The sequence below is a fragment of the Apodemus sylvaticus genome, chromosome X (genome assembly GCF_947179515.1).
Source record: "Apodemus sylvaticus chromosome X, mApoSyl1.1, whole genome shotgun sequence".
Lineage (NCBI taxonomy): Eukaryota > Metazoa > Chordata > Mammalia > Rodentia > Muridae > Apodemus > Apodemus sylvaticus.
In genome coordinates, this window is record NC_067495.1 from 102711834 (window position 1) to 102738431 (window position 26598).

The 26598-nt window shown below is 42.5% G+C and overlaps 1 protein-coding gene across 1 annotated transcript in view; it reads right to left on the reverse strand.

Annotated features, from left to right (window-relative positions):
* The window catches only part of Col4a6 (collagen type IV alpha 6 chain), a 334867-nt gene that overhangs the window by 13836 nt on the left and 294433 nt on the right, over positions 1 to 26598 (reverse strand). The window contains exons 19-36 of the mRNA XM_052171628.1: positions 25519 to 25668; positions 23852 to 23956; positions 22468 to 22628; positions 21607 to 21786; positions 20731 to 20914; positions 15233 to 15304; positions 14867 to 14974; positions 13667 to 13888; positions 13133 to 13294; positions 11309 to 11479; positions 10437 to 10580; positions 9389 to 9514; positions 8763 to 8944; positions 4090 to 4153; positions 3376 to 3450; positions 2811 to 2918; positions 2610 to 2717; positions 258 to 329 (exon numbers count right to left, since the gene is read on the reverse strand). Coding sequence (XP_052027588.1) covers positions 258 to 329; positions 2610 to 2717; positions 2811 to 2918; positions 3376 to 3450; positions 4090 to 4153; positions 8763 to 8944; positions 9389 to 9514; positions 10437 to 10580; positions 11309 to 11479; positions 13133 to 13294; positions 13667 to 13888; positions 14867 to 14974; positions 15233 to 15304; positions 20731 to 20914; positions 21607 to 21786; positions 22468 to 22628; positions 23852 to 23956; positions 25519 to 25668 — 2394 coding nt within the window. The remainder of the gene's footprint in view (positions 1 to 257; positions 330 to 2609; positions 2718 to 2810; positions 2919 to 3375; positions 3451 to 4089; positions 4154 to 8762; positions 8945 to 9388; positions 9515 to 10436; positions 10581 to 11308; positions 11480 to 13132; positions 13295 to 13666; positions 13889 to 14866; positions 14975 to 15232; positions 15305 to 20730; positions 20915 to 21606; positions 21787 to 22467; positions 22629 to 23851; positions 23957 to 25518; positions 25669 to 26598) is intronic.

The following is a 26598-nucleotide window of genomic DNA, read 5'->3' on the forward strand; positions in this document are numbered from 1 at the left end:
TAGGAAGAAATGCAGAGGGAGGGGACAGAGCTCAGAAGGAGACAGCCCTTGGGTCTAGTTGACTTCCCTGTGGTCTAGAAGCAGAGCTCATTTCCACAGAAAGGCAAAACATCCTCTTTCCTTCTCTGATTGAAGACAAGTGAGGAGCTCTAACTCCCAGGATATGGGGTATACTATAGTGAAGAACACATGGTCAGATCCTTCCAGTTCTGGAAGAGCCTTACTCCTTTAGCCTTGACATTAAGGGCCTTTCTTACCTGGAGTGCCATGGGTGCCCTTGGTGCCTGGAAGTCCATTCAGTCCATGTAAACCAGGATGTCCAGGGAATCCTAAAGAGAGAAAACAGCATAAATGTTTCTATCTGTATTGAGACATTATTTGATGCTCTCTAAAAGAATAGCCAACTTCTAACATACGCCCTGCACCTTGGTTTCTCATGATTCTTATAAAGGCTACTGCAGCTTTTCTAGTAAGATGGCAGTTAATTAGCTGATAAGTTTCGGATCTGAAATGTCTCCCCAAAAGCTCAAGTAATTGAAGGTTTATTCCCTAGAGATTTTAGGAAATTATTCAATTATCCTGACTTTAGAATGCAAATTTGGCTTAAAAATATTAGTTAGGTCTTGAGTGGTAGAAGAACTTACAAAGTGGGGTGCAATTGGAGGAAGGAGTTAATTGGAGCTATGTCATGAAAGGGGGTATTTGCTTCTGGTACTGCTTCTTACTGCTTCCTAATTGCCATGAGATGAGCAGCTCAGCTGTGCAATGCATCCTCTATCACAATACTCTTCCTTCCCACAGGTCCAGATACAACAAAGCCAAGTGACGACTGTGGACTAAAACCTCTAAAATCATAAGCCCAAATAAATATGTCTTCTTGCTTTTCTTTTTTGTGTGTGTTGTTTGTTTGTTTGTTTGAGATAGAGTCTCATGTATCCTGGGATGCCTGTAACTCTCTACATAGGTGAGTGTGACCTTGAACTTCTCATCTTCCTGCATCTACATCCAGAGTGTAGAGATTACCTGTGTGTCGTGACTCCTACTTTATGCAGTGCTAGGAAGTGAACATAGGGAGGGCCTTGTGTGTGCTGGAAAGCACTCTATCAATTGAACAACCCCCCCCCCCCCCCGTAGGTATTTTTAATAGACTATAGGATTAGCAATGCCAGGCCCTTGAGCTGCCTTCTCCCAGAAACTGATTCTAGAAATTTACTGTTCTACCATTAAAGCAGGGAAAAACAACATAGGCTAGGGTAATAACTTTCTGCTATGGCTTCATGTCATAGTTACATTTCTCATTTACATGATCAGATACTTTATAAATAGCTTTAAAAAAAAGGAAGATCTTATTTTGGTTTGTAGTTTGAGGGTACCATGTGTCATATCAAGGAAAATGTGGCAGCAGGAACTTGAGGGGGAAGGGAGTTGTGCTGCATCCATTTCAATCATGAAGCAGATGGCATTGAATGATGGTTCTCAGATCACGTTCTCCTATTTTATTCAGTCTATGACCCCAGCCAATGGAATGTTACCTCCCACAATTAAGGTGGGTCTACCCAACTCAACCCAATCTAGATAATTTCTCACAGGCATATCCAAAGGCTAAGCTAATCCATATTTTCCCTTCAAAGGTATCCCCAAAGTTTGTCTCCTACATGATTCTAGATCTTATCAAGTTGACACTACTAATCATTACCCTTGGATATGGTTCTAATGTGGCCCCCGAAGCTCCCATTTTGATGATATTAGGAGGCGAGGCTTAGTGAAAGTTGATTTAGTTACTGGGATTTTCCACAGAGGACTAAGGTAGTTCTTCTGGACCCTGAGCTCTCAAAATCAGAAGAATATGACTCACCCTACCCCTCACTTTGGCTTTCTGTTGATTTGTGATTTCTCCTCTCTCTGTGTCTCTCTGTCCCTGTCTGTCTCTGTCTGTGTCTCTCTGTCTCTGTCTCTGTTTTGTTTCTCTCTCTCTGTCATAATCTTCTGAGGTGACATAGATGGCATCCCCATGAGGTAACATTGTTAGGGGCCATTCCTCCTTAGCACCATAGCTGTTTGGAATTACAGCCTCAAAAATTATGAGCTAAATTTATTTCCTTTCTAAGTAACAAACCACAGGGATTTCCTTTTAGTAATGGATAACCAATGTCTTTCTCATTACTTCTTCGTAGATCTGACATTCTTCTACTCTGATTTACAATTGTTCACCTTCCTTTCTCTCTGTTTTTTTTCAGTTAATTTTTGATATTTATTTAATTTTAAGTGTATGATATTTTTTTCTGCAAGTATATCTGTGTACTATACAAGTGTCTGGTGCCTATGGAGGTTAGAAGAGGGAATGGGATCACCTAGAAACTGGAATTATAGATGGTTGTGAGTCACCATGTGGGTGCTAGAAATCAAACTCAGATCCTCTGCTAAAAAGTGCTCTTAACCCCTGAGCCATCTCTCTAGCTCATTCTACACCTTACTTTCTAATTAATCCTTATATAACACCTCATTCTACCTGGCTTAGGCCTAGCTGCTACATTCTAAGATGGAGGAGTTGTCATCTGTTATTGGAGGAAAGACACTTCCTCCAACTCCTTGCTAGCAAACACACATACCTTTAGGTCCTATTAAGCCAGAGGGTCCAGGGTGGCCAATTGATCCCAGAAGGCCAGAGGAACCTGGGAGGCCTGGGTCTCCAATCATACCTGAAATTCCTTGAAGTCCTAAGTGTGAAACCAAGGTGGATATTCAGAATAGGGTAAGGCTTGAAGCAAATCCAAACTTATTCAAAATAAAGTTTTCAAGTAGCATGGTACCTGGGGAGCCAGGGAAGCCAGGATCTCCAGCAATACCAACTTTTCCAACATCGCCTTTGTTTCCTGGGTAACCTCTATCACCAGCTAGTCCATCTTTTCCTTTGACACCTAGAAGATCAAGCAATTACTGAATGTTTAATTTCTGTTTCTGGAATTGTACTCCTCAATGGGAAAACATGAGTAGGAAGATAAAAGCATTTTGAGATGTTGAGCAAACTTGATTCAGTGAAGAAACTCTGGAAAAGATATGACAGTTGTTTTCGAATTTGGAAGGTGTTACCCATATGAGAAGTAAGTAGACATTTTCTGGGTTCCTTCTAGAAGCAAGAATAATGGCTGAGATTTTTTTTGGCAGCAAAGGTTAAATGAAAATAGGTAAATGAAGTTTGAGGTAGTTGGTACACCGTGCCAAAGGTATGCATCAGTGGTGCAATCAGTTTGCTTGGGAAAACTATAGGTATCCACTGGATGGAGGTTGAAGAACTTGGGCCTGCTCTCCAAAAGTTGCTCTAGTCCTCAATTCTGAAGCATTTGTGAGATATGGACAAACATGTCCTAGTCCTACCTTTAAAACCTAACTCGCCAGGTTGTCCCTTGGGTCCTGGGCTTCCAGAAATGCCAAGTGTTTGGCCTTGATCTCCTGCAGGTACAAAAAATATTTTTTTTCAAATGGTCAGAAGAAACAATTGTCCATTTTTTCTACCCAAACAGTCTTTTCAATATATTTCTCCTGCTCAACTCAGATTCAAAACGGTCAGAAGAGCTTCTTGACAAAACCATCCACTGGGTAAAAAGACCTAGGATGCTAACAAGCTACTAGAATGAGATGGTTTATACACAGCACCCCTATACTGGAAACATGGTTCGGTACATGTGAAAAGATGGTAAATAGGCCCTGAAATACTTCCAGAATGGAGTAGGGAGTCGTTTAAACAAGGGAATTGCTCCTGCCTATGGGGCTGTGCTCATCATGGGAAGAGGTGCTCTGAATTGAAGTTCTATGTTGTTGTTTTGGTGTATCAAAATGCAAAGCAAATGGAATGTTTATTTGTTTGTTTATTTCTTGTCCATAAAAGCCCAAGGAAGAGATTTTGGCAGGTGACACTGTTGTTTGCAATGTCTTTGAAGAACAAGGAATGTAGAGTGTGTTTGGCCAGATGGGAAATATAAACAAAATTCATTTTCCCTCTTAACACAGCTCCACCTGCTCCTGAGTTGTGGATTGGTAGAACATCACCTTGGTCTAGGCAAACGCATCAAAAGACAAAATGTTCCTTACCTTTTAAACCTGGGACACCAGTTGCTCCCAGGAGGCCAGAAGTGCCGATGAGTCCCTGTGAACCCTTCAAAGTAATATGGAAATCATTTCTTCCTAGAGCTCAGAGATGCTCATGCTCCTCCTCCTCCCTCCACCCCCAACCCCTAGCCATGCCCTGGGAGATGCTGATTGCATCATCTTCATTATCTTCATCTACATTACATTTTAGACTGGAAAGGAGGCATATCCTAGATATGGGAAGATGCAGTGCCGCATATACGCTTAAAGTTTTCAGGGGGAATATTCCATCTTGGTGAATCAATGTATGGCTATACTAATTATTAAGTCGCAGGAAACATAGAACATGACTCCTGGGCAAAGCACTCAATCTGCTCTGCAGGTACTCTGGCCAAAGCTCTGGAGTTATCTCACATAATCATTGCTTTGGCCAGGAGTGATGGCATATACTAATTATCTCAGCAGTCAGGAAATTGAGGCAGAAACTTCACACTACATACGGAGACCCTGTTTCAAAACTGGAAAAACAAAACAATCAAAAACAGCAGTATTGCTTTACTAAGCTGTGCCAGACCTCTGCTGCAGGTTCTATAAAGAAATGAGACTTTCCTGTTACCGGGTAGCAGGCTATAAGCATGCAGGTACTAATTTGCATTTGGATGGATAGATCCTTATTTACAGTAGAAGTCACCTGTACTCATCGGCAGCTTTCTGACACACTCTGAACCTGGGGAGTATTGTATCAGCTGCTTTCAGCTGTTTTCAGGGTGCCTATTATGGGTTGAGGTCTTTGGAGATGTACACAGTAAAAATGTGCTCCAGCTAATGCTTTGAAAGGGAGGCTTGGTCACTGTGTTCTTTGGACCACTACCCAGGGTGCCCCCACTATTCTGCTTGTCTTCTGCCCTGGCTTCATGAAGCACACTTCTGTAGACACAGATGTTCCCAGTGTGAGTGTCTGCTTATGCTGGGACTCCCACCTCCCCAAATGTACTCCACTTTTACTTCTATCACTCCTCTGTGAGTTGTCAGGACCTTAAATCTGGGATGATTTCTTTAGCTAATGTTTCAGTCATGTAGGTCTATCCTCTCTACCAGACTGATTCTTTGAAAGACAAGACTTTGCCTGTAGGGACTACACGTATTCTGGGACCAATGACCAGCCTAATATTTATATAGAGCATGCAATGTGTCTGATCACAATGTTCTTTGCATGTCTCATCTCACTTAACCTCCACTATTATCTGAAAAAAGGTTGGATATTAGTCTACTTAAAAAAGCAGATAAAAAATAAGGCTCAGTGATGTTAATTAAGCAAGGTACACAAGATCACAGAGCAAATAAGTGATGGAGCTGTCTGACATTCTAATTCAAGTCCATCTGTGTCAAACCTACTCTAATTTACTCTGTATTTTAAGATTTATGTTTTAAAAATTTCATTTGCATGGGAGTGTGAAGTGGAACCTTCTGGCTTCTTTGAAAAGTCAGTTATGTCAAATGATGTCTTGCTGGGGCACACAGCTGAAAGGCTGTTTTGCTAAAGCAGACATGTGAAGGAATGTTTTATGGAAGCAGACACAGGTAAAAGAATGTTTTGATACAGCAAACATGTGAAAGGATGGATGATGTTTAGAAGGAATATAAACATGATCCCATAGATAGCCACAACTCAAGTATTGGTTTGACACTGACAGTGAAGATCAGACTTTCCCCCAAGAAATTATTTCTAGACAGGTCTACTTACCCATGTCCTGATAAATTTTCTTTCCACTCCCTCTGGTGGGTAGTGGGCTCAAGGGGAGGTTGAATTCTTTTTTTTTAAATTTATTGATATATTTATTACATTTCAAATGATTTCCCCTTTTCTGGACCCCCACTCCCCGAAAGTCCCATCAGTCCCCTTCCCTCCCCCTGTTTTCCTACCCAACCCTTCCCAGTTCTCCGTTCTGGTTTTGCCGAATACTGCTTCACTGAGTCTTTTCAGAACAAGGGGCCACTCCTCCGTTCTTCTTGTACCTCATTTGATGTGTGGATTATGTTTTGGGTATTCCAGTTTTCTAGGTTAATATCCACTTATTAGTGAGTGCATACCATGATTCACCTTTTGACTCTGGGTTACCTCACTTAGTATGATGTTCTCTAGCTCCATCCATTTGCCTAAGAATTTCATGAATTCATTGTTTCTAATGGCTGAATAGTACTCCATTGTGTAGATATACCATATTTTTCGCATCCACTCTTCTGTTGAGGGATACCTGGGTTCTTTTCAGCATCTGGCAATTATAAATAGGGCTGCTATGAACATAGTAGAGCATGTATCCTTATTACATGGTGGGGAATCCTCTGGGTATATGCCCAGGAGTGGTATAGCAGGATCTTCTGGAAGTGAGGTGCCCAGTTTTCGGAGGAACCGCCAGACTGATTTCCAGAGTGGTTGTACCAATTTGCAACCCCACCAGCAGTGGAGGAGTGTTCCTCTTTCTCCACATCCTCACCAACACCTGCTGTCTTCTGAATTTTTAATCTTAGCCATTCTGACTGGTGTAAGGTGAAATCTCAGGGTTGTTTTGATTTGCATTTCCCTAATGACTAATGAAGTTGAGCATTTTTTAAGGTGTTTCTCTGCCATCTGAAGTTCTTCAGGTGAGAAATCTTTAACTCTGTACCCCATTTTTTAATAGGGTTGTTGAATTCTTATTAAAGGAGGTTGAGAAAAATTTATGTCTACATGTATGTGAGAAAGAGAGAGAATATCACATGTACATGTGCCCATGGCCAAAGAATGCTTTAGATTCTCTGGACTGTAGGTATTTGTGAATGCTAACAACCAAACTCAAGTCTTCTGGTAGAGCAGCAAGCACTTTTAACCACTGAGCCATCTCTATAGCCCCTATCCTGCCTTTTAAAGGCTCAGATAATCTAGACTTGATTCTTTGCTACTTGTTGTCCCCTGTGGTACTTCAAGTACCTTTCTATTAAACTATCAAGAAATCTCTGAATGTTAGGCTCAAAGATATAGCTCAGTGATAGAGTGAAGTGAAAACTTCTGTTTTCTTTGGAAAGTCGGTTATGTCAAATGATGTTTTGCTGGGGCACACAGGAGAAAGGGTGCATGGTGTTTAGAAGGAATATTGATACAAGCCAACAGACAGTGGACAATGCTAGATGATATTGGTATGCCTTACCATTGTTTATTGGTCAACTTTTGTCATGAATTCATAGAGAGTAAAGCACCAAAAAACTTCTGGTGGTGTTCTGGCAGCTTCTTGCTACTTCTACAGACTCAGGCTGACTGGCAGAGTGAAGTGGAAGTTTCTGGATATGTCAACTGATACAGACTCACATGGAGTTTTGCTAAGACAGACTCATGTTGTATTCTGCTGTGGCAAGACCAGTGGGAGGACATGTGATGTTTGAAGGAAGTATAAATAGGACTCATTGGACAGTGATGATGGGCTTACATAACTAGCTTTGCAATGCTTTGTTGGTCTTTTGTCTTCTTTGCTGATCTTCCCTTCCTTAAGAGAGGCACTACAGATAACTTCTTCTGGAGTTCTGCTGGTTCTGGTCACTCCTGCTGATTTGGTGGTAGCCTGGAAGTTTCTGCTGCATTGTGCTAGTACTGCTGTTTCATGCTTGCTATCCTGACACTACTGAGATGGACTGTTGGTATCCTGACATTTGGAGATTGAAATTGCCCCAAGGAACTACCTCTAAACAGCATACAGCAGAGCCTCCTGTCTTCTTCTGGATCAACCTGCTGTTTCTGAATTGTGAATGATGTTTGAGAGTGGATTGAGCTGCTGCTGCTGATTTGTGTGAACTAAACTGCTGATATCCTGATAATACATATCAGGTTTGCTCCAAAGAACTATTTCAAAACAAGTCCATTTCCCCTGTGTCCTTTTTTCTATGACCTCTGGTAGGTGGTGGGCTAGAAGGGAGGTTAAAGCATTTAAGAACCCTTATTAAAAGTAAGTTTTGAAAAAAATCTAAGCCTACAATAGAGTATTTGCCTAGAATGTTTGAGGCTATAAATATTTAATCCTGAGTAAAAACCAAAACCCTACACTTATTTCTTATTGGATGTGGTGGTCCATACCTATAGTCCTGTAACTTGCAAAGGTGAGGCAGGAATATTATAAGGTCAAGGTCTCCCTTGACAACATAGTAATACCTTGCCTTAACAACTTTCTCCACAATCTGTAAAGTTTTACAATATGTCCAGCTTAATGTGGGCTGTGGGGCGCTGGCCATAGAGTGCAAATCGTAGGCTTATAAGGCGATTTTTAAGCCCCAGAAATCTCACTGAACAAGTGAGATTATCTGAAGAACCAACTAAGAGAAGTTTGACATGAGCAATGAAAAGTGGCTTGCCGACCTAGCAGGAGCCCAGCAACTCATGATGCCGTTAAGGGAAGGCAGGGTATGTTAGAAACTGCAAAGTAGGCAGGAAGCTTTGCCATAAGGGGAACAAAGACATAAATGAGGGAATACTGAGGGAGAGAAAAGGTAGCAAGATGTGTTATATACAGATGGGGAGCAAGGGCTTTGAGGTTATCTTCAGGACAGGGGTTTAGAAGTAGCCTGGAATCAGAAAGATGGGAATATGGGACATGTGTCCATGCTATAAAGGTTCAGTTGTGGTGAAGAGGCAAGAAGCTGGATAAACTTACACTTTTTCCTGGCATTCCTGGGAAACCTGCAATCCCCAGAGACCCCTTCAGGCCAGGTAATCCCCTTCTTCCCATAGATCCAGGGGAACCTGGATTCCCATTGAGTCCTTTGATGGTATTGGACTGTCCAGGAGATCCTGGTGGGCCTGGTAACCCTGGGATGCCGGGCTCTCCTTTGTCACCTGGGAAAGAAGCAAAAGCTATTAGAAAAGATCTAGGCAAGCAAAGATCTATTTGTCTAGGTGCAGGTGCTCAAAATCATTTTCCAAGTGTGCACTCAGGTAAGGCAGAGGCTAGCTGGGGGCTAGTGGTTGTGGAAGGTAGTGCCATTGGTGTCATTCCAGCTCTAAAGTGGGCAATCAGTGTCTATGCCTTGCTATGTACCAGGCTATTTCAGGGGTACCAGACTGTGAGCCAAAACCTTCAGTTCTACAGTGGCAATAGTATGAGTCAGTCTCAAAGAGCAAGGAGCAATCAGGAATAAGAAAGACAGCCTCCTTGATCCTCATTCTTCCCACACTGCTGTTCCTGGGTCTGAGCTTTGCTTTTCTTGGGAAGGAACTCATCCATGGCTATAAATAAATCCTGACATGAGAACTGATCCCATATGTCCCCTGCCTCAGCACCTCTGGGCCCAGGAAATCCATCCGATCCAGCAGAACCTTGAGAGCCTTTTTCTCCTTTGAACCAAAGGTTTAGCATTGGAGGTCTTGGACTAGATATGCCAACTGGCCCTGGATCTCCTCTGTCTCCTGAAGGAAGGCAGATCAGGCAGTTTTCAAGAGAGTGACAGTTTACACACAAAGTTACACATATGACCTTTCATATTGTTTCTTCTCACACACACCTCACCTAGTTTCGAGACCTTTCTGCCCTCTTCCACATCCTTATCCTCTAACTTGCATTTCTGTGTATGCTCTTTCTTTCTCCAGACCCAAAAGTCACCAATAACTTTAGGCCCTACTCTAAGTTCTCTTTCAAGGATGACCTGGGGATTGTATTGTGGATGGCTCCATTTTGATTTGAGTAAGTGTTCCTCAAAGATCTGGGTGGTAAACACTTGATTCTTAGGCACTGACTCCATGGGGAAGTGAGGGGCCTTTTATATGTGGAGCCCAGTGGGAGAAAATCAAGTTGTTGAATGTATCTTCCTGAAGGGGACTATAACGCTGTCACTCCTATCTCCTTCTCAGTTCTATTTTCCAGCTGCCTTGAAGGAAGCTCTGTCCCATGATGCACTGGTCTACTATAGGTCCAAAATCAACAAGGTCAACTGATCACCAATGGAATTCTCTGAAACCAAGAACTAAGAAAAATCTTTTCCTTCTTAAAAACTATTTATGCTAGGATATTTTTTCAGTTGTCAAAGGCTGACTAACATAGTCTATAATATGTACTGTTAACTCAAAATTCAGTAGCCTTTTGGTTTCAAAGGACTTAATTTGGAAGTCCAAAGTTTTGTCTAATACATGGCATTCATCAAATGAATGACAAAGTTGACAAGCAAAATACATGTTGAAAAACAAAGCGGTTTTGAAATCTCTCTCTCTCTCTCTCTCTCTCTCTCTCTCTCTCTCTCTCTCTCTCTGTGTGTGTGTGTGTGTGTACACGCACACGCATGCCTCTCTTTATTTCTCTCTCTGTCTCTGTCTCTGTCTACCCACACCCTCTCACCTTTTTCTCCAGGGATACCAGCCTGTCCAGGTTGTCCCACCTTTCCAAACGACCCAGAAAATCCCTTTAATCCATCAGCTCCAGGAAGACCAGGAAGTCCAGGTAACCCAGGAAACCCTGCCGGTCCAGAGGACCCCTTTTCGCCTGTTGAAAAGTAAGACTTTTTTTTATTATCATTTCTGTTGTATATACAACAAAAGGAGGCACAGAAAGGATGAATTACTTGCATGATGTTACAGAGGAAGGATTGGAACATAGTTTTTTCTAACTTCAAAATCTCAGTCTTTATCAATCGTGTTAGTTATTACCCATTCTAGGGTTCCTCTGAACAGGCACATAGCACTGAGCACCAGAAAGAAATAATGTGGGCACTTCTGCTTGAGTTCAGAATACATATAGAGGCACAGAAAAGAAAACACCTAGTTCCGGGTGGGGAAGAGATGAGTGTAATGCTGCCCCTTTGTACTAACCATTTGTGTGGGCTGCCCTGAGACTAGCCTCTTTTTTTTTTCACCTATTTAAAACAGAGATGCTGTACACCTAATCACTGCTGTGTCAGTCACAGGAAGTGAGAGTTGTCAGGCTCCTTCGTATGTGTCCTGCTGAGTGACCTTTTCTGTTGATCAGCCCACTGTTCCACACAGCAAGCAGGTTGAGTGACTCATATTAGGTGACAGTCTTCCTTTAGTAAAAGCAGCCTGGTCTAAATATCTTGCTCCAAAAAACTCTGCCTACTTTCTGTCCCTGGGCAGAGAAGAGGGGAGGAGGCAAGTTGGGCAGCTTGGCATGCTCCTTTTGGGTAATCCCTGACTACATGTTCCTTTTGGGTAATGCCCGACTGCTTTACTGGTCTTCCCAATTACTTCACTTACCCTTTTGGCCTGGGATGCCTGGCAACCCAGTGACTCCTGACAAACCTGGGCTCCCCAGGAAGCCAGTTGACCCTTGAGGACCAGGAAGGCCTTTTATCCCAGCTAGACCTCTTTTTCCATTTGACCCAGGGTGACCTATGTCTCCTCTTTGACCTTTCTTTCCAGGATGCCCTGAATGGTTATAGAAGAGAGAACACAGGTCAGATAGTGAGGCTCTGTTAAGATTTACGCCACTGTTTATTCCCACAGGCTCTCATTGGCTGGCTAGTAGAGGTTTGCCCATGATCCTTTAACAATACCTAAAGAGAGATTGCCAAGAAGCCCAGTGCTGAGTTGGTCAGAGCATTAGTACCTACCACTGGGATCACCACCCTAAACGCCCATCACTTCCAGCATGGTGCAGTGGTGGTCAGGAAAAGCAACCACCGTGTAATTACAACTTCTTCCTTTATGAATGTGGTTCACACAGGAGTCTCTAAATGGTGCTCTGGGAAGCCAGGGTGGCGAAGGGGCTCCAGTTTCCCTAGTCCTTCCATCCTGAATCAAGTTACAATGGTTGTTTCCTAGGCCAATGCGTGAAGTAGAGGTCAAATCTGAACTGTTGTTCTGGCTTCCCAAGGAGTCTTGCATACAGGGTTGCCCTTTTAATCCCTCAAACAAGCAGTTAAATCAACCAGTTCCTTGGCATTAGGTTTGAAAGACCCCCCCTAGTGCCATGTATTATAGGAGGCCACAAGGCCCATTTGGTCTCCTAGGTATTCTGAGTCTTCTTTCACCAGGGCTTGAAGTTGGTCAATGGGATTAACCTCCTGAGCTGCTGCCAAAGTTGAATGTCCAGGTACAAAGCAAGGAAATTAAAAAACCAAAGGATTAAATCGATGACTACAGAAGTATTTGGGCTCCCAAGGACCTCAATGAATGGCTGACTTAGCTTTCCATGAAATGAAAAGCATCAAGTAGCTGTGAGCCCTAGGACTCCAATGGGAAGCTATGAGGATAACTGCAACATGAGGGGAATACAATGGGAACGAACCTTATAGCAGGGGTTCAGGGATCTCTGGCCTTGTAAGGAAGGCCATGTTATAGTAGATAATCACATACTTCCCCAGTGGGGAGTCTTAGTCAGTGAGCTTGTGGGCTGGTTTTTTTTTTTTTTTTTAAACCTTCACTCCAGCAACTTATATGAAGACCCCAGAAACAGAATAAAGGAAATAAAAGGGATATTAATGGCTCTGCAAATAATCCAGCTCCAGTCACTTGGTCAGTGATGCAGTCTAGGCAGCACAGTAAGGATGATGATAGAAACAAAGAACCAAACAAAGGTGAACTGCAAATGTTAGGTTGGAACCAGTGGCTGTCAGTCCTCATTACTGAGTGAAAGCCACTATTTGTCCATGGACCTTCAGAGGCATTTTCTCCTGACAGCGGGCCACTGATGGGGGAGGAGAGTGGTCACATTCAGCTCCAGTTTCTCTGTAGCTCAAAGTAGGCTTAACATAGCCACAGCGAGGGTTTAACACAATCCAGCACAGGGGTGGTTTCTTTAATAGAAAAAGGCCAGCGGCAAACCAAAGCTTCAAAAGGGGGTAGGAGGCCCTGGAAGAGGGAACTGACAGAGATTTGTTGTCATGGTTCAGAAGCTAAACAGTAGCAATATGTTCTGATCTGGCCCAGCCAGGATGATCTGGGATTTGAAACTAGAGAGGTTAGGAAAAGTCAAATACCCTAGATGCTGAGTATGTCATATTGCTACTATAAGTCCCCAGGATGCCTTAGCCTAAGTAAGGCCCTGTCGAGTTGGGATTCTTCCTTCAATGGATATACCTGAAATGCCTGGAAGGCCTGGTGCTCCTGGGATTCCATATGTGCCCTTGATGCCAATTAGATCAGTAGACCCTGAGGGTCCAGGCTGTCCTGGGGGTCCTGATGTTCCTGGGTTGCCCCGCTCACCTTTTGGGCCTAGCATACCAGATTTCCCATTCAAACCTAATAAAAAAAAGAGGGGCCAGATGTTTATAGCCTGGTTAACAGGAAGTCACTGGGTCATGAAACCATCTTCCAATGGAAGGGATTGGCCCAGGATTCACCTCAGATGACACTGTCTTCTCTCATCAACAGGATTTCAAGAAATGTGACTATTGGCTATAGCTATTCTCAGAATTACTACAAAAAGGAAAATTGACTGCAACCATGTAAGGAAATTCACACACCCCCAGAGACACAGAGTAGAATGTTATTTTAGCTCTCTAATTAACCATGCCAGATTCAGGCATGCATTTTACACACATATTCATGCAAAGACAGCAGTTATTATAAAGCTTTCTGCACATTGCTAAGTAAGGGGCCAAGAAGAGTCACCTTGGGGTCCTGGGAGGCCAGAGTCTCCAGGAAATCCTTTGTCCCCTGGCAACCCCTGTAGACCTTGCTCCCCTGAAGCACCATTTTCTGCACCAAAGATGTCACCAGCAGCTCCCTTGGAACCTGGTAACCCTTGACTGCCAGCTTTCCCAGGGTAGCCATCTTTTCCAGGAAGACCAGGAAACCCGGGCAATCCCTTGTCCCCACGAGCTCCAGGAAATCCTAAATGTACAGAGGCAAAAATAAAACGAACATAGATGGGTAGAATCAGTCGGTCTGGATAGAGATCTGAGACTGATTTCTCTAATACAAAAGCCCATTTATTAATGATGATCAGCAGTCTCCACTCCATGGAGGACTTGTATAGAGGTAGCGACTACAGCACATGAGAGGAAGAATGCTCTAGTTTGGTGAGGCTGAGAGTAGATGCAGCTTAGCAGCCTTTTCCTGTTCCTGAAGCTCAATGGTTGCTAAGAACGCAAATCACACCAAGTCTTCTGGCCAAAGCTCAGTCTCTCCTACAGTTTTAAACTTTTTGCTGTCATGGCCTTCTTCTACTTGAATGGGCAGAAAATAGTCGAAAGAAGTGAAGCAATGATACATACACACTAGAGCAGGTGGCCCCAGATAACACTCATACACTACTAGAACAACGGTGGTTCTGAACACACAGATTACTGGCTCTATCCTAAAGTTTCTGCTCACTAGCTAGTGTGAACAGCTGGAGAATGTGTATGACTATCAAGTTCCCAGGTGATGTAGGTGCTGAGCCAGGGGATGCAGTTGGAGAGCCAGTGGTACACTGCAGGCCTGTGGAGCTCAGGTTGGAACAACTCTGGAAAGGAAAAGAAATGAGTAGCTTCGTTTTGGACTGATGTGAACTTCCTTCTTTGACCACTAAGAAGTTTATGTAGGATATTGTCACAGGACTGCTCAGCAGACAACTACAGCATCCTGGCTTTGTCACTAGTGGCTTTATGAAGTATCAGTTTCCTTATCTGAGAGTTAAAGGATTGCTTCCATTTTGTTTCTCGAGGTCCTTATTGCCATATTCTGTTCTTGCTCTATGGCATTTTCGCCTGGAAATAAATTCAAACCATCTTAGGCAATCCAGGCAGCAGACCTAGCTTACAGTCCTCAATGGAGGATGAAAACAGTCCAGACATAGCACAGGGAGAAGTTGATGACACCTTTCCATACCTGGCAATCCTGGGAGATGTATTAACCCTGGACTTCCAGGCTCTCCTTTGCTTCCATGAGTGCCAGGCTTGCCTGGAATTCCAGGGAGGCCCCGAGTTCCCTTAGAACCTGAAAACCCAAATGTATGTAGTGAGTAGAAAGGAACACTAGCATGGATAAGTTAGATTTATGATGTCTAATCAAGTCATCGACTCTCTTGTTGGCTTCCTCGAGTCTCATTTCCTCAGAACACACGCTCCAGAAGCCATTACCTCAGTTGCTGAGGAACCAACCCATCAGCAGGACTCTGATGTCCTCAATGCATCCTTGCTCCCTTGGATTAAAGGCCCTTGAAGTGTGCTTACTTTCTCGGGCCTCATTCCATACCTGGGAATCCAGGAGCTCCAGGAAATCCTGATGGACCAAATGAGTCGGGGATAATGCAAGGCAAGGTGACTCCTGGAAATGATAACCCGTGGAACTGTGAGCTCAGCAAGTCAGAGAAGAGTTTCCCTTATACGCTCCTTTTCTTTCTAGTCTATTTAGTGGACAATTGTGTTCTCCCCACCCAGCAACCAGGAGGACATACAGAAAGTTTGGCATGAGAATCCTTTGGGAGACAACACCAGTGTAAATGCTTATCTTTGTTCTTAGTGTTCAGGGTGCCACAATATTACTTATTGAACCTCTGTTGCCTGACAGGCAAGCAGTCACCTAGGCAGAGGATGTTACCTCATGAGTATTCTTAGAGGTGGCCCATGCAGGAACAGCAGTGAGCAGCAGTTGTCGGTTCACCAGTCCTTTAGAGAAACTCTCTCCCTAGCATGGGAGCTTGGGTTTTAGCACTATGTGTTCATGGTTTTGTATTATGAGAGAGGATAATTTGAAGCCATTACAATTAGAGTTCACATCTGAACTATTTTTATTTTTAAAAATATGGATGTATTGCCTGCATGTGTGTCTGTGCACCACATGTGTGGCTGATGCCCAAGGAAGCCGTAAGAGGGTGTTGAATCTCCTGGAACTGGAGTTATAGGTGATTGTGAGTCTCCATACATGTGCTGGGAATAGGTGCCAGTCCTCTGGTAGAGGAGCCAAAGCTCCAGATCACCATGCCAGCTCTAGTCCTAACACTTTTCTTGCAAGGACGTTTTCCCCAAACCATGGATCCATTTAAAAGCAGTTCATTTTGAGTCTATGGTAATGTATTGGCCATCCTTGTTCAGATATGTTTATATCTAAACTAGGGAAATACATAAGACCCCTAGTCATGACAAATTGTGACTCCTTAACTCCTTGTTGGAAACAATAAACTCTGCTACTCAGGGAATAGAGATAGTCAATTTCAGTATTTGAAATGTTGAAATGAGCATGCACAGTCTTTTCTATAGAAATTCTTCTATACTCATTCAAACTGCAAATAAAGAATATAAAGCCTCTAGTTTTCAAGAGTCTATCTTTTCTATTTGTTCTGAGATCAAATAATACTGACCAGAATTGTTTGGCTCCTTGCATATGTATCTGGCAAGGCAAGTTATACCCAAGTTATTCCCAACTAAGTTCAGAGAATACAACTAGTTGGAGATTGGTTAAACCATCAACATATGAGATAAAGGAAGCCAGCTTCCCTCAGGGACTGCATATCATTTCTATAGTTCCCAGGAAGTATGTGCTAAGGAACCTTTAAGGCAGAATCAGTTGCCTGTGGCAACCTCTGCATCCCAGCCTCACAATTACCCCGCCTCCAAAAAGAAAAAAGTGCAATGTAGTTTACGACACTCTGAGGGTCAGAGACAAAGGTGAATAGGTGAATAATATTTCTCCCTGCTGCAGCAATAATCATCTAGGATAATTGAAGAAAGAAGAAAATGAAACTAAGACTTGTTTGTTGAATTCTAAGGGAGGTCTTATGTACAACCCAGATATAATTGCCAAGTATTTTCATCGTGAGGATTGAGTGGAGTGCTGGCACTCACACATGATCAAGTATATAGAAACCACTTGGAGTAATAACCTGAATGATAGATTACATTGAGAATCTGGAGCCATAGCCTCTATGGGGACCATAAGTTGTTAGTGGACCCAGAGTTTGTAATAATTCACATCACTAGGTTGAAGAGCTTCTGATGACTACATACCCTTCCCTGCCAATGGAGATGGCTAATCCTGGGCTACCACTGGTAGGAGTAGGCAACATTTAGGAGCAACATCTTACTTTTTGTGGTAACAGAAATGGTTATAACACATAAACTAGAAGCCTAAAAAGTTATATTTAAATGATTGGAAAGAACACTACATTTAGTGGGTTATATTGAGCTTCTATAGAGAAAAAATGAGGTAATATTTTAAATGAAGTAGTTTCTATGTGTGGTGGTATACACCTTTAATCACAGTACTCAGGAGGTGGAGGGAGGCTGATCTCTGTGAGTTCAAGTTTAGTCTGGTCTATAATAGTGAGTTACAGTACAGCCAGGGCCATGTAGAGAGACTCTGTCTCAAAAATCCAACCAACCAACCAACCAACCAACCAACCAACCAACCATATAATACCCAACACAAAAACTAAATAAAGTATTTGTTTAAAAATTGGGTACTTCAAAAGGCACCTTCCAGGCCAGGCTTACTAGCACTGTCTTCCTGAGAATGTTCTGTGTCCAGGAACTAGTCATGTTTCGAATAGAAATGATCCCACAGATTTCTTCCTCTTCTCAAACCAAGAAATAGATAGTTGATAATATCCCAAAGATTTGAGGACATACAAGTTTATAGGCATCATGCATTGTAAATAAATTTAAAATCTGGTTGCTTTCAAAATGGGCTGTTCTAGAATGATCAATCCATCAATAGTTGAAGAGCAATAGAATGTCCATGACTAATATCCCTGGGGGGATACAGTAGAAGTAAATCTATTGTTGAAACCAGAACATCTCAAAGGAAAGCCAATATTGTTTGATAAGATATGGCCTAGGGAAGTAGAATGCTTTCCAAACATGTTCAAGGCCCTCGGTTTCAAGAATCTTGAATACAGGGGGCTGGAGAGATGGCTCAGCGGTTAAGAGCACTGACTGCTCTTCCAAAGGTCCTGAGTTCAAATCCCAGCAACAACATGGTGGCTCACAACCATCTGTAATGAGATCTGATGCCCTCTGCCCTCTTCTTGTGTGTCTAAAGACATATAATAATTTTTTAAAAAAAGCAATCTTGAATACAGTATTAGCCTGTGACATCATGATTATTACATCAATTAAGATAGATTTTAAGTTGTTTATCAGCTGTAGGAGTTCTCTAGTGGAGTTTTTTGGGTCACTTTGGTAGACTATCATATCATCTGCAAATAGTGATAGTTTGACTTCTTCGTTTCCAATTTGTATCCCTTTGACCTCCTTATGTTGTCTAATTGCCTGAGCTAGTACCTCAAGTACAATATTGAAAAGATAAGGAGGGGGCAGCCTTGTCTAGTCCCTGATTTTAGTGGGATTGCTTCAAGTTTCTCTCCATTTAGTTTGATGTTGGCTACCAGTTTGCTATATATTGCTTTTACTATGTTTAGGTATGGGCCTTGAATTCCTGTTCTTTCCAAGTTCCTGAACAGAACACCAATAGCGTATGCTCTAAGATCAAGAATAGACAAATGGGACCTCATAAAATTACAAAGTTTCTGTAAGGCAAAGGACACCATCAAAAGGACAAATCAGCAACCAACAAATTGGGAAAAGATCTTCACCAACCCTACATCAGATATAGGGCTAATATCCAATATATACAAAGAACTCAAGAAGTTATACCCCAGAAAGCCAAATAACCCTATTAAAAATGGGGTACAGAGCTAAACAAAGAATTTTCACCTGAAGAACTTCAGATGGCGGAGAAGCATCTTAAAAAATGCTCCACTTCATTAGTCATTAGGTAAATGCAAATCAAAACAACCCTGAGATTTCACCTTACACCAGTCAGAATGGCTAAGATTAAAAACTCAGGAGACAGCAGGTGTTGGCGAGGATGTGAAGAAAGAGGAACACTCCTCCACTGCTGGTGGGGTTGCAAACTGATACAACAACTCTGGAAATCAGTCTGGCGGTTCCTCAGAAAACTGGGCATGTCACTTCCAGAGGATCCTGCCATACCACTCCTGGGCATATACCCAGAGGATTCCCCAACAGGTAATAAGGATACGTGCTCCACTATGTTCATAGCAGCCCTATTTATAATTGCCAGATGCTGGAAAGAACCCAGGTATCCCTCAACAGAAGAGTGGATGCAAAAATGTGGTATATATTCAGCCATTAGAAACAATGAATTCATGAAATTCTTAGGCAAATGGATGGAGCTAGAGAACATCATTCTAAGTAAGGTAACCCAGACTCAAAAGGTGAATCATGGTATGCACTCACTAATAAGTGGTTATTAACCTAGAGAACTGGAATACCCAAAACATAATCCACACATCAAATGAGGTACAAGAAGAGCAGAGGAGTGGCCCCTTGTTCTGGAAAGACTCAGTGTAGCAGTATAGGGCAAAACCAGAACAGGGAAGTGAAAGGGGGTGGATGGGAGAACAGGGGGAGGGAAGAGGGCTTATGGGACTTTCGGGGAGTGGGGGGGGGCAGAAAAGGGGAAATCATTTGAAATGTAAATAAAAAATATATCGAATAAAAAATATTAAAAAAAGATACATTTTAAAACATGAACATATAAGACTTGATATCTTATTTTTTATTTCTTAATCATTCAAGGTTATTAGGAAGGGCTTTTCTTCTGCAAGTAAACATTACTCTTAAGGAATGCTCTACTCTGCTATACAGGTTGTCAGGGTAAGATGTATCATCTTCTTTAGTAGTTAGAGATTTTAGAATGCTGTTGTTAAGGGGAAAACCACTAGTGGAAGTGGGAACAACTTAAATAATAACAACATGTAGAAGTCAAGGGAAGGCTAAATGGCTAAAGGTATTTAATTGTCTACAACGTGCATAAATATAATTTAATGGTGGAAAGTCAGCAAGGAATAGAAGAGAAACTACTTAGGAAATTTCTTTTGCTCATCCATCCATCCATCTATCCATCCATCCATCCATCCATCCATTCATTCATCCATCCATATTTTCCAAAAGCATATAGGTATTTGATGAACTTGGTATGGGATCATGAGAACTTACTAGCAAGAAGATAAAAGAAATAATGGGAGACATTTCCAAGTGAGAATAGATAACCTTAAATTTTTAAACTGTGATGACAATTACAAGTGTGATGCCACTAATAGTAAGAAGTGTAGTGTTACTAATGGAAACATAGAAGTCACAGCACACAGTAACTATGATGAATAGGTGTTTTGGCTGCACAAAAGACAAGTTATGGTATGGGACCATCATAATATATAAGCAGGAATGTTGCTTATTATAATTTTCAAAATGCAAGTGGGAAAATAACTTATCCAAAAGTGAGGAAGTTAGGTATCATATAAAGATTAGGTTAGAATCTCTGACCAATCTGAAATTCTGTCAGTTGGGAAAGCATTTTTGTCTGCTGACCATACAACTTATAGGACTATCAAACTGTCTACAAACTACTTTGATTGGAAACACAGTCATCCATCCTCTTCTTGAATTTTTCTATGCACTATGAGCTCATAAACTGTCTAGATAGCTCTGTGACATTTTCAGACAGCTCAAGTAGCAGGGTCCTCATTAAGCAGAGCTGAAATCCTCATTGTTCTACCTTCTGAACTTACCAGAGTACACTTATGATCCATTTCCTATTTTAAAACTCTTGAGGATTGTGATTACAGCTAGCCAGAGCTCTTTTTATGACGCATTTCATACATATGAGTCAGAGTCATTCTACAAAAGGCTGATTTTCCAAGTCCAAATCTATCTGATTGTATGACTCACCTTGAGCTCCAGGGAGGCCTTGTTGCCCTGGTAACCCATCCACTCCTTTATCTCCCGGAAGTCCACGGGGCCCAGGAAGTCCTGGCAGCCCAATTCCTGGTGGTCCAGTTTGACCATCTTGGCCCTTTTCACCAGGAAGTCCTGGTAACCCTCTTTCACCTGGGAAGCCATACCCACCATCTCCCTAGAGAACCAAGAAAAAAGATGATTTTAAGACTTATCTGAAAAGGCTTCTAACCACAGGAAAGAGGTAGTCAGTGAACAATGTTTTGTGAAACTTCTCCATCATTCTAGTTGTTTATCAATCAACCTCTGAACTTTCTTAGAGAAAACATGTCTTATAAACTCTGGATGATCTAACTCTATAAAAGGTTAAAGATGGGGCTGGTTCTCACTCTGTGGGTTGCCCCCTCCATAGGACTTACAGATCAGATTTTTATATTACAATTCACAATAGTAGTAAAATTACAGTTATAAAATAGCAATGGAAATAGTTTTATGGTTGGGCCCATCACAACATGAGGAACTATAGTAAAGACTTTCAGCATTAGGAAGGTTCAGAATCACTGTTCTAGGGGAAGAAACCAGGGAATGAAAAACTGTTGAGGTAAAAGAAAGCAACTGTATCACTTGGAGGAGGGAACTATTGGGAAGCTGAGGACTGTTAAATTAACATGTTCAACTCTTCCTAGCAAGTATCAATAAGTATTCTGAGAAAAAAATTGTTAGATTTACAGGAAATAAAGCATTGAGTCAACTTTTCAGGGGACTCAGGTTCCCTGGTCCACCTTATTCCATAAGGCGATAACTAGCAAATCACCCCTAAGTCCAGTAGGGTGGTTGATAGGGCTAATCATTCAAGAATGATCTACTTACCTGAATGCCTGGGAGGCCTGGTAAACCTGGTATTCCATCCTTGCCTGGAGCTCCCGCCAAACCTGGGGTCCCCTGAGGACCAGGGTCACCTTTGTCCCCTGCCATTTTTGATCCTCTACTGACAGTTGGTTCTCCTTTCTTTCCTTTGAGGCCGGTCTGACCTCTAGTTCCAAATAGCCCCTGACAATGAAACAAAAGACAATAATCAAGAGGTGCAGCCTTCGTAGAACTCCAGTACTTAGCAAAGATATGATCTAAAACAGGTGCTTTGAGGATATTTTTGACACCGTTCTGAGCACGTGATTATGTTGCTGTCTTGGGTAATTATTTCACATTTTCTGAATCTTTTATGAATTTTGAAATCTATGAGAATTGAGCTTTATTTTAATCCCTAAGCAGCATCACCCAGTCAGGAAACTAAGTTAGCCTGAGGGAAGGAGGCAGGAAGACAAAGAGACCTTAGAGACCATCTGGTCAGATTTCACATGACACATCAAAAGCCCATAGTTTTGTTTTGTTTTGTTTTTCAATTTGCTCTCTGTGGAAAATTTTCCTCCATTTTATCCATCAAAACAATTTCCAACTAGAGCTTAGATTTACAAATGAGTGCTTGTAGCTTTTCCATTGTTGAGGGAGTTTCTTGTGTACCCAATTAACACTGTGATTTGTTACTTGCCAATGGTAAACAAGAATTGATTTGGCTAACTGCATGAATTTAAGCAAAATCTCCTGAGATTGTTGTCACAGATTGGTTTTATTCCTCTTTGTTTCCTGTGTCTTAGGAAAGTGATTGATAGGGAGTGAAGAACGTTTGAAATTCTCCTTTCCTTCCTCTGTGCTGAAGAACTTAAGAAGACTTACTGGTGCCCCAGTAGGACCAGATGCACCCCTTGAGCCTGGATCTCCTCTAATCCCTTTAAAACCCCGTAGACCAATGGGCCCTTGTATCCCAGGCAGGCCTGGTTCCCCACGTGGTCCAATGTTGGAGGCACCACCTTCACAAGCACAAAAACCAGAGTCTCCTGAAGGAAAAACAGACAACATCAAATAAACTCACAGAAAAAGAGTGACTTAGTTAGCCTCCCTTGGGTGGAAATCAAATAGCTTCCAGAAATTCAGACTAAGCTCACTGTCCATCAGAAGGCATCTGTACTACTGAGTCTGGTTTTACTAGTCTGAGATGAGGACTAGCTATCAGTGAGTCACACATGCTGAGGCCCACCAATTGCCACTTAAAAAATGCAAGTCTAGAATTTAATTCTGTACATATACTTATGTGACTGATGGTATGAGTTTCACTGAAGTGCATTTTTAAAAAACAGGTCTCATGTATGTAGGTTGGCCTCAAACTCAAGTACCTGAGGATGACCTTGCATTTCTGATCCTTCTGCTCCTACCAAGAGTGATTACAAATGTGTACCATCTGGCTCAGTATCAGCAAAGCACGCTTGAAGACATGTAAAGGAGTCTATAAGTACAGAACATAAGGATCCACAGAGATTCCATGAGCTTGGTCTCCATCCAGAGTGAGAAGTGACAAATGTGGGTGGCTGCATTCCCCTAGGAAACTGGAAGGATCTCTTCTCGCTCTTAGAAAACTGGGATCTTGGAAACGCTGGGAGAATTGTCTGTTCTTCAGATTAGTAAAGAAAGACTGAGCACAAATGCTCTGAAATCCCAAGCAAGGGAGATTTTGGATTTTTTCATATTAGGAATGATTATCTGGCAAAGTCTATGTAAATATTTCAAAATCCAAAGCCTACGAAGTCTGAAGCATTTCTGATCCCAAGTGTTTTGAATAGGCATAGTCGATTTGGATGAACCACTTGTGATACTGGTTTATAAGGCAGCTTGCTGGGACTGGTATTCACTTTATTGGAGCTAGGTGGCTTTGTCTATGCCTCAGGTCTTGACCTACACAGAGTCCTCATGTTAATGGTGCTGGGAAGCAGTGTTTAGCCAAAGTCTTGCAAACTGGGATTAGAGGTGGTGGTTAGCACCCTGAGATGCTAACAATAGCTTCAGTAGGCTTGCAGGGTGGAAAGAGTTGTCCATAAGCCTCTTTTTGCCCTGTGTGACCTCAATTTCCAGCTTTATTTTGAGAGCCCTAATTAGAGCACTTCCAACAGTCTTTTACCCTAACCTCTCAGGAGCTTACATTCAGGTTCTCAAGGCTATTGTTTTGATAGATCCCTTTAAAGCCTCGCTAGGGATTTGGCGGGAGGGGAGAGACAAACATAATGACCTTTTATTCCTTTGAGACCTTGATGTCCTTTTGGACCTTGTTCTCCTTGGAGACCAGGGAGCCCAGGCTCTAAGCTAGGCAGGGGTCCAGTCTCAAATGTGCGACCTGCAGAATTTAAAAGAACCCATAAGGTTAGAGGCTGGTGGAAGCCTAAGGACTCACTTTGAAGACTTGAGTCCTTGGGACTCAACACAACACACATAGTAGAGTAGGAGAAACAAAATTCCAGCCTAAGATTCCTGCCAAGTCTGCGGGGAAGAGCCAACAGAACTCTCATCTGGCTTTATTCACTCTAGTGGCCGAATGATGACTGTTACGTTCTGCACACTGTACTAGATTCTGGGCACTCAGAGATGAGCAAAGTAACTCAGTGACTCAGCCTTGCCAGTCTCTATCGCAGACAAGTTCCCAGGTGCCAGCAGTAGTTGTCAAAGGATTAGACTGCAAAGAAACAGGTTGGGCAATACTTCTAGTCTTTCTCTCACAATCCAAAATCCCATCTAATAATAGGCTCTTTGTAGATATGCATATTCTCTCTCTCTCTCTCTCTCTCTCTCTCTCTCTCTCTCTCTCTCTCTTTCTCTCTCTCTTTCTCTCCCTACCCATCAATCCATCCACCCACCTATCTATCTATCTATCTATCTATCTATCTATCTATCTATCTATCTATCTATCTATCATCTATCTATCTATCTATCTATCTATCTATCTATCTATCTATCTATCTATCTAACCTGTCTGTCTGTCTATCTATCTATCTATCTATCTATCTATCTATCTATCTATCTATCTATCATCTATTTCATTCTGGGAATTGAACTCATTGCCTCACACATGCCAAGACAACCCTATCAAACTGGACTACACATCTCACATCTAGACTCAAGAAGGATTTTAGCAGACACCTTGAGGATCTAGGCATAGCTTCTTCTTCAGATTCTCAGCCCACCTAACTAACTCTGCTGAGTACAGCAAACTCAGAAAATCCAGTTCTGCTTCCCTAGAATCTGGTAAGACAAAATCCTGGTGGTGAGGGTGGTATGTAGCAGGACAGGAGGTGGAGATTGGGGCAAGGGGTGCTGTGGGCACTAAGAGCTGTGTGGGGCAGGAGGATGAATACAGAAGCTAGTGTTTTCTCATCAGGGTGCTAGCTTGGTCATTTTGTAACCAAATGTACACTCTAGTGCTGTTGCTGTCAGTAAAGGCAGAGCTGACAGATGAGGTAGGGCTTTTCATTGCTGCCTGTGGTGGTTTGAATAAGCTTGGAAATGGCACTATATTAGGAGGTATGGCCTTGTTGGGGGAAGTGTATCACTGTGTAGGTGGCTTTGAGATCCTATGCTCAGGCTTCACCCTGTGCAAAACAAACAAACAAACAAACCCCCAAAACCCTCCTTCTAAGCTGCCCATCAGACAGTCCCCTCCTGGCTGTAGTTGGATCAAGTTGCAGAACTCTGGGCTCCTTCTCCAGCACCATGTCTGCAGGGATGCTGCCATTCTTCCACCCATGATGATAATGGACTAAACCTCTAATTAATACACTGCCCCACTGCAATTAGCTATCTGGGCTGAACTGTTTCCCCTGTGAGGGCCCTCCTCAAAATCATAGTAGTTCTAGATCATACCCATCTCAATTATTTTTTTTTAAATAGGAAGGAATATCTTACCAGGTGGGCCTGATGGGCCTGGAAGGCCTGGTAAACCTGGCAAACCAACTCTGCCAGGTAGGCCAGCTTCTCCAAAGGTGGCGCGTCCTGAGTTTCCTTGGTCCCCTTTCAGGCCTGGAGATCCCCGAGGCCCTAGGGCACCTGGAAGACCTGCAAGGAGAAGCCCACACAAAATGCCCACCATAGCACCCTGCCGTGTGGTTGTATTCCAATAAGCAGTGTGTTTACAAACAACACAATGGAAGAATTTGGGAAATCATTTGCTCTTCTCTTCCATGACAGCTAGGAAAGATTTTGGAGATCAATTAGTCTAACTGCCTGGGGAACTGTGGTTAACATGTGACGGAAAGCTAGGTTTCAAGTCTCACTGTTCCCTTTCTTTTACTTCATTGCTGGGTCCAACTGGGCCTCTTATGAACGGCTGCCTTAGAAACACAAAAATCCTTACAGGAGCTCCTCTCCAAGGAATTTAGAAACCAGTGATGTTAATAGGCCCACATCTGAGTGTTTATATTAAGAACAGCTCTGTCTTCTAGATTCTGGCATGTTCTTTCTCTTCCATATAGAATGTCATACAGCTCCTGCATTGCTTGGTCCAAGGGTATCTCATCCATAGGATGTTGGAGGCATTTTATGCTACAGTTAACTCTACAGGAGGGTCTGGGTACAGAGGTATCTCATCTCACATCTATCTATCTATCTATCTATCTATCTATCTATCTATCTATCTATCTAGTTGAGAATAGAACCCATTGCTTTGCACATGCCAAGGAATTATCTTCAAGTGAGCCACATCTTTAGCCACTGCCCCCCTCCCCCCATGAAGGCTTTTAGGATTCCTCAAGGAATCCTTGAAGATTCAGGCATGGCCAGATTCTCATTTCTTAAAAATCTCTTGGCAACTATAAGATGGATGACATATCCAGTGAAGAGTGAGAGGGCTTCAGCCACGCCCCCCCCACCCCCCCAGATCTCTAGTTACTGCCAGCCTCAATGGGGCTCTGTAATTGTCTTTCCAGCCGTGATCTCCATCTATCTCAAGGAAAGCTGCTTACCTTGAGATATATAGGCTCTCTCTAT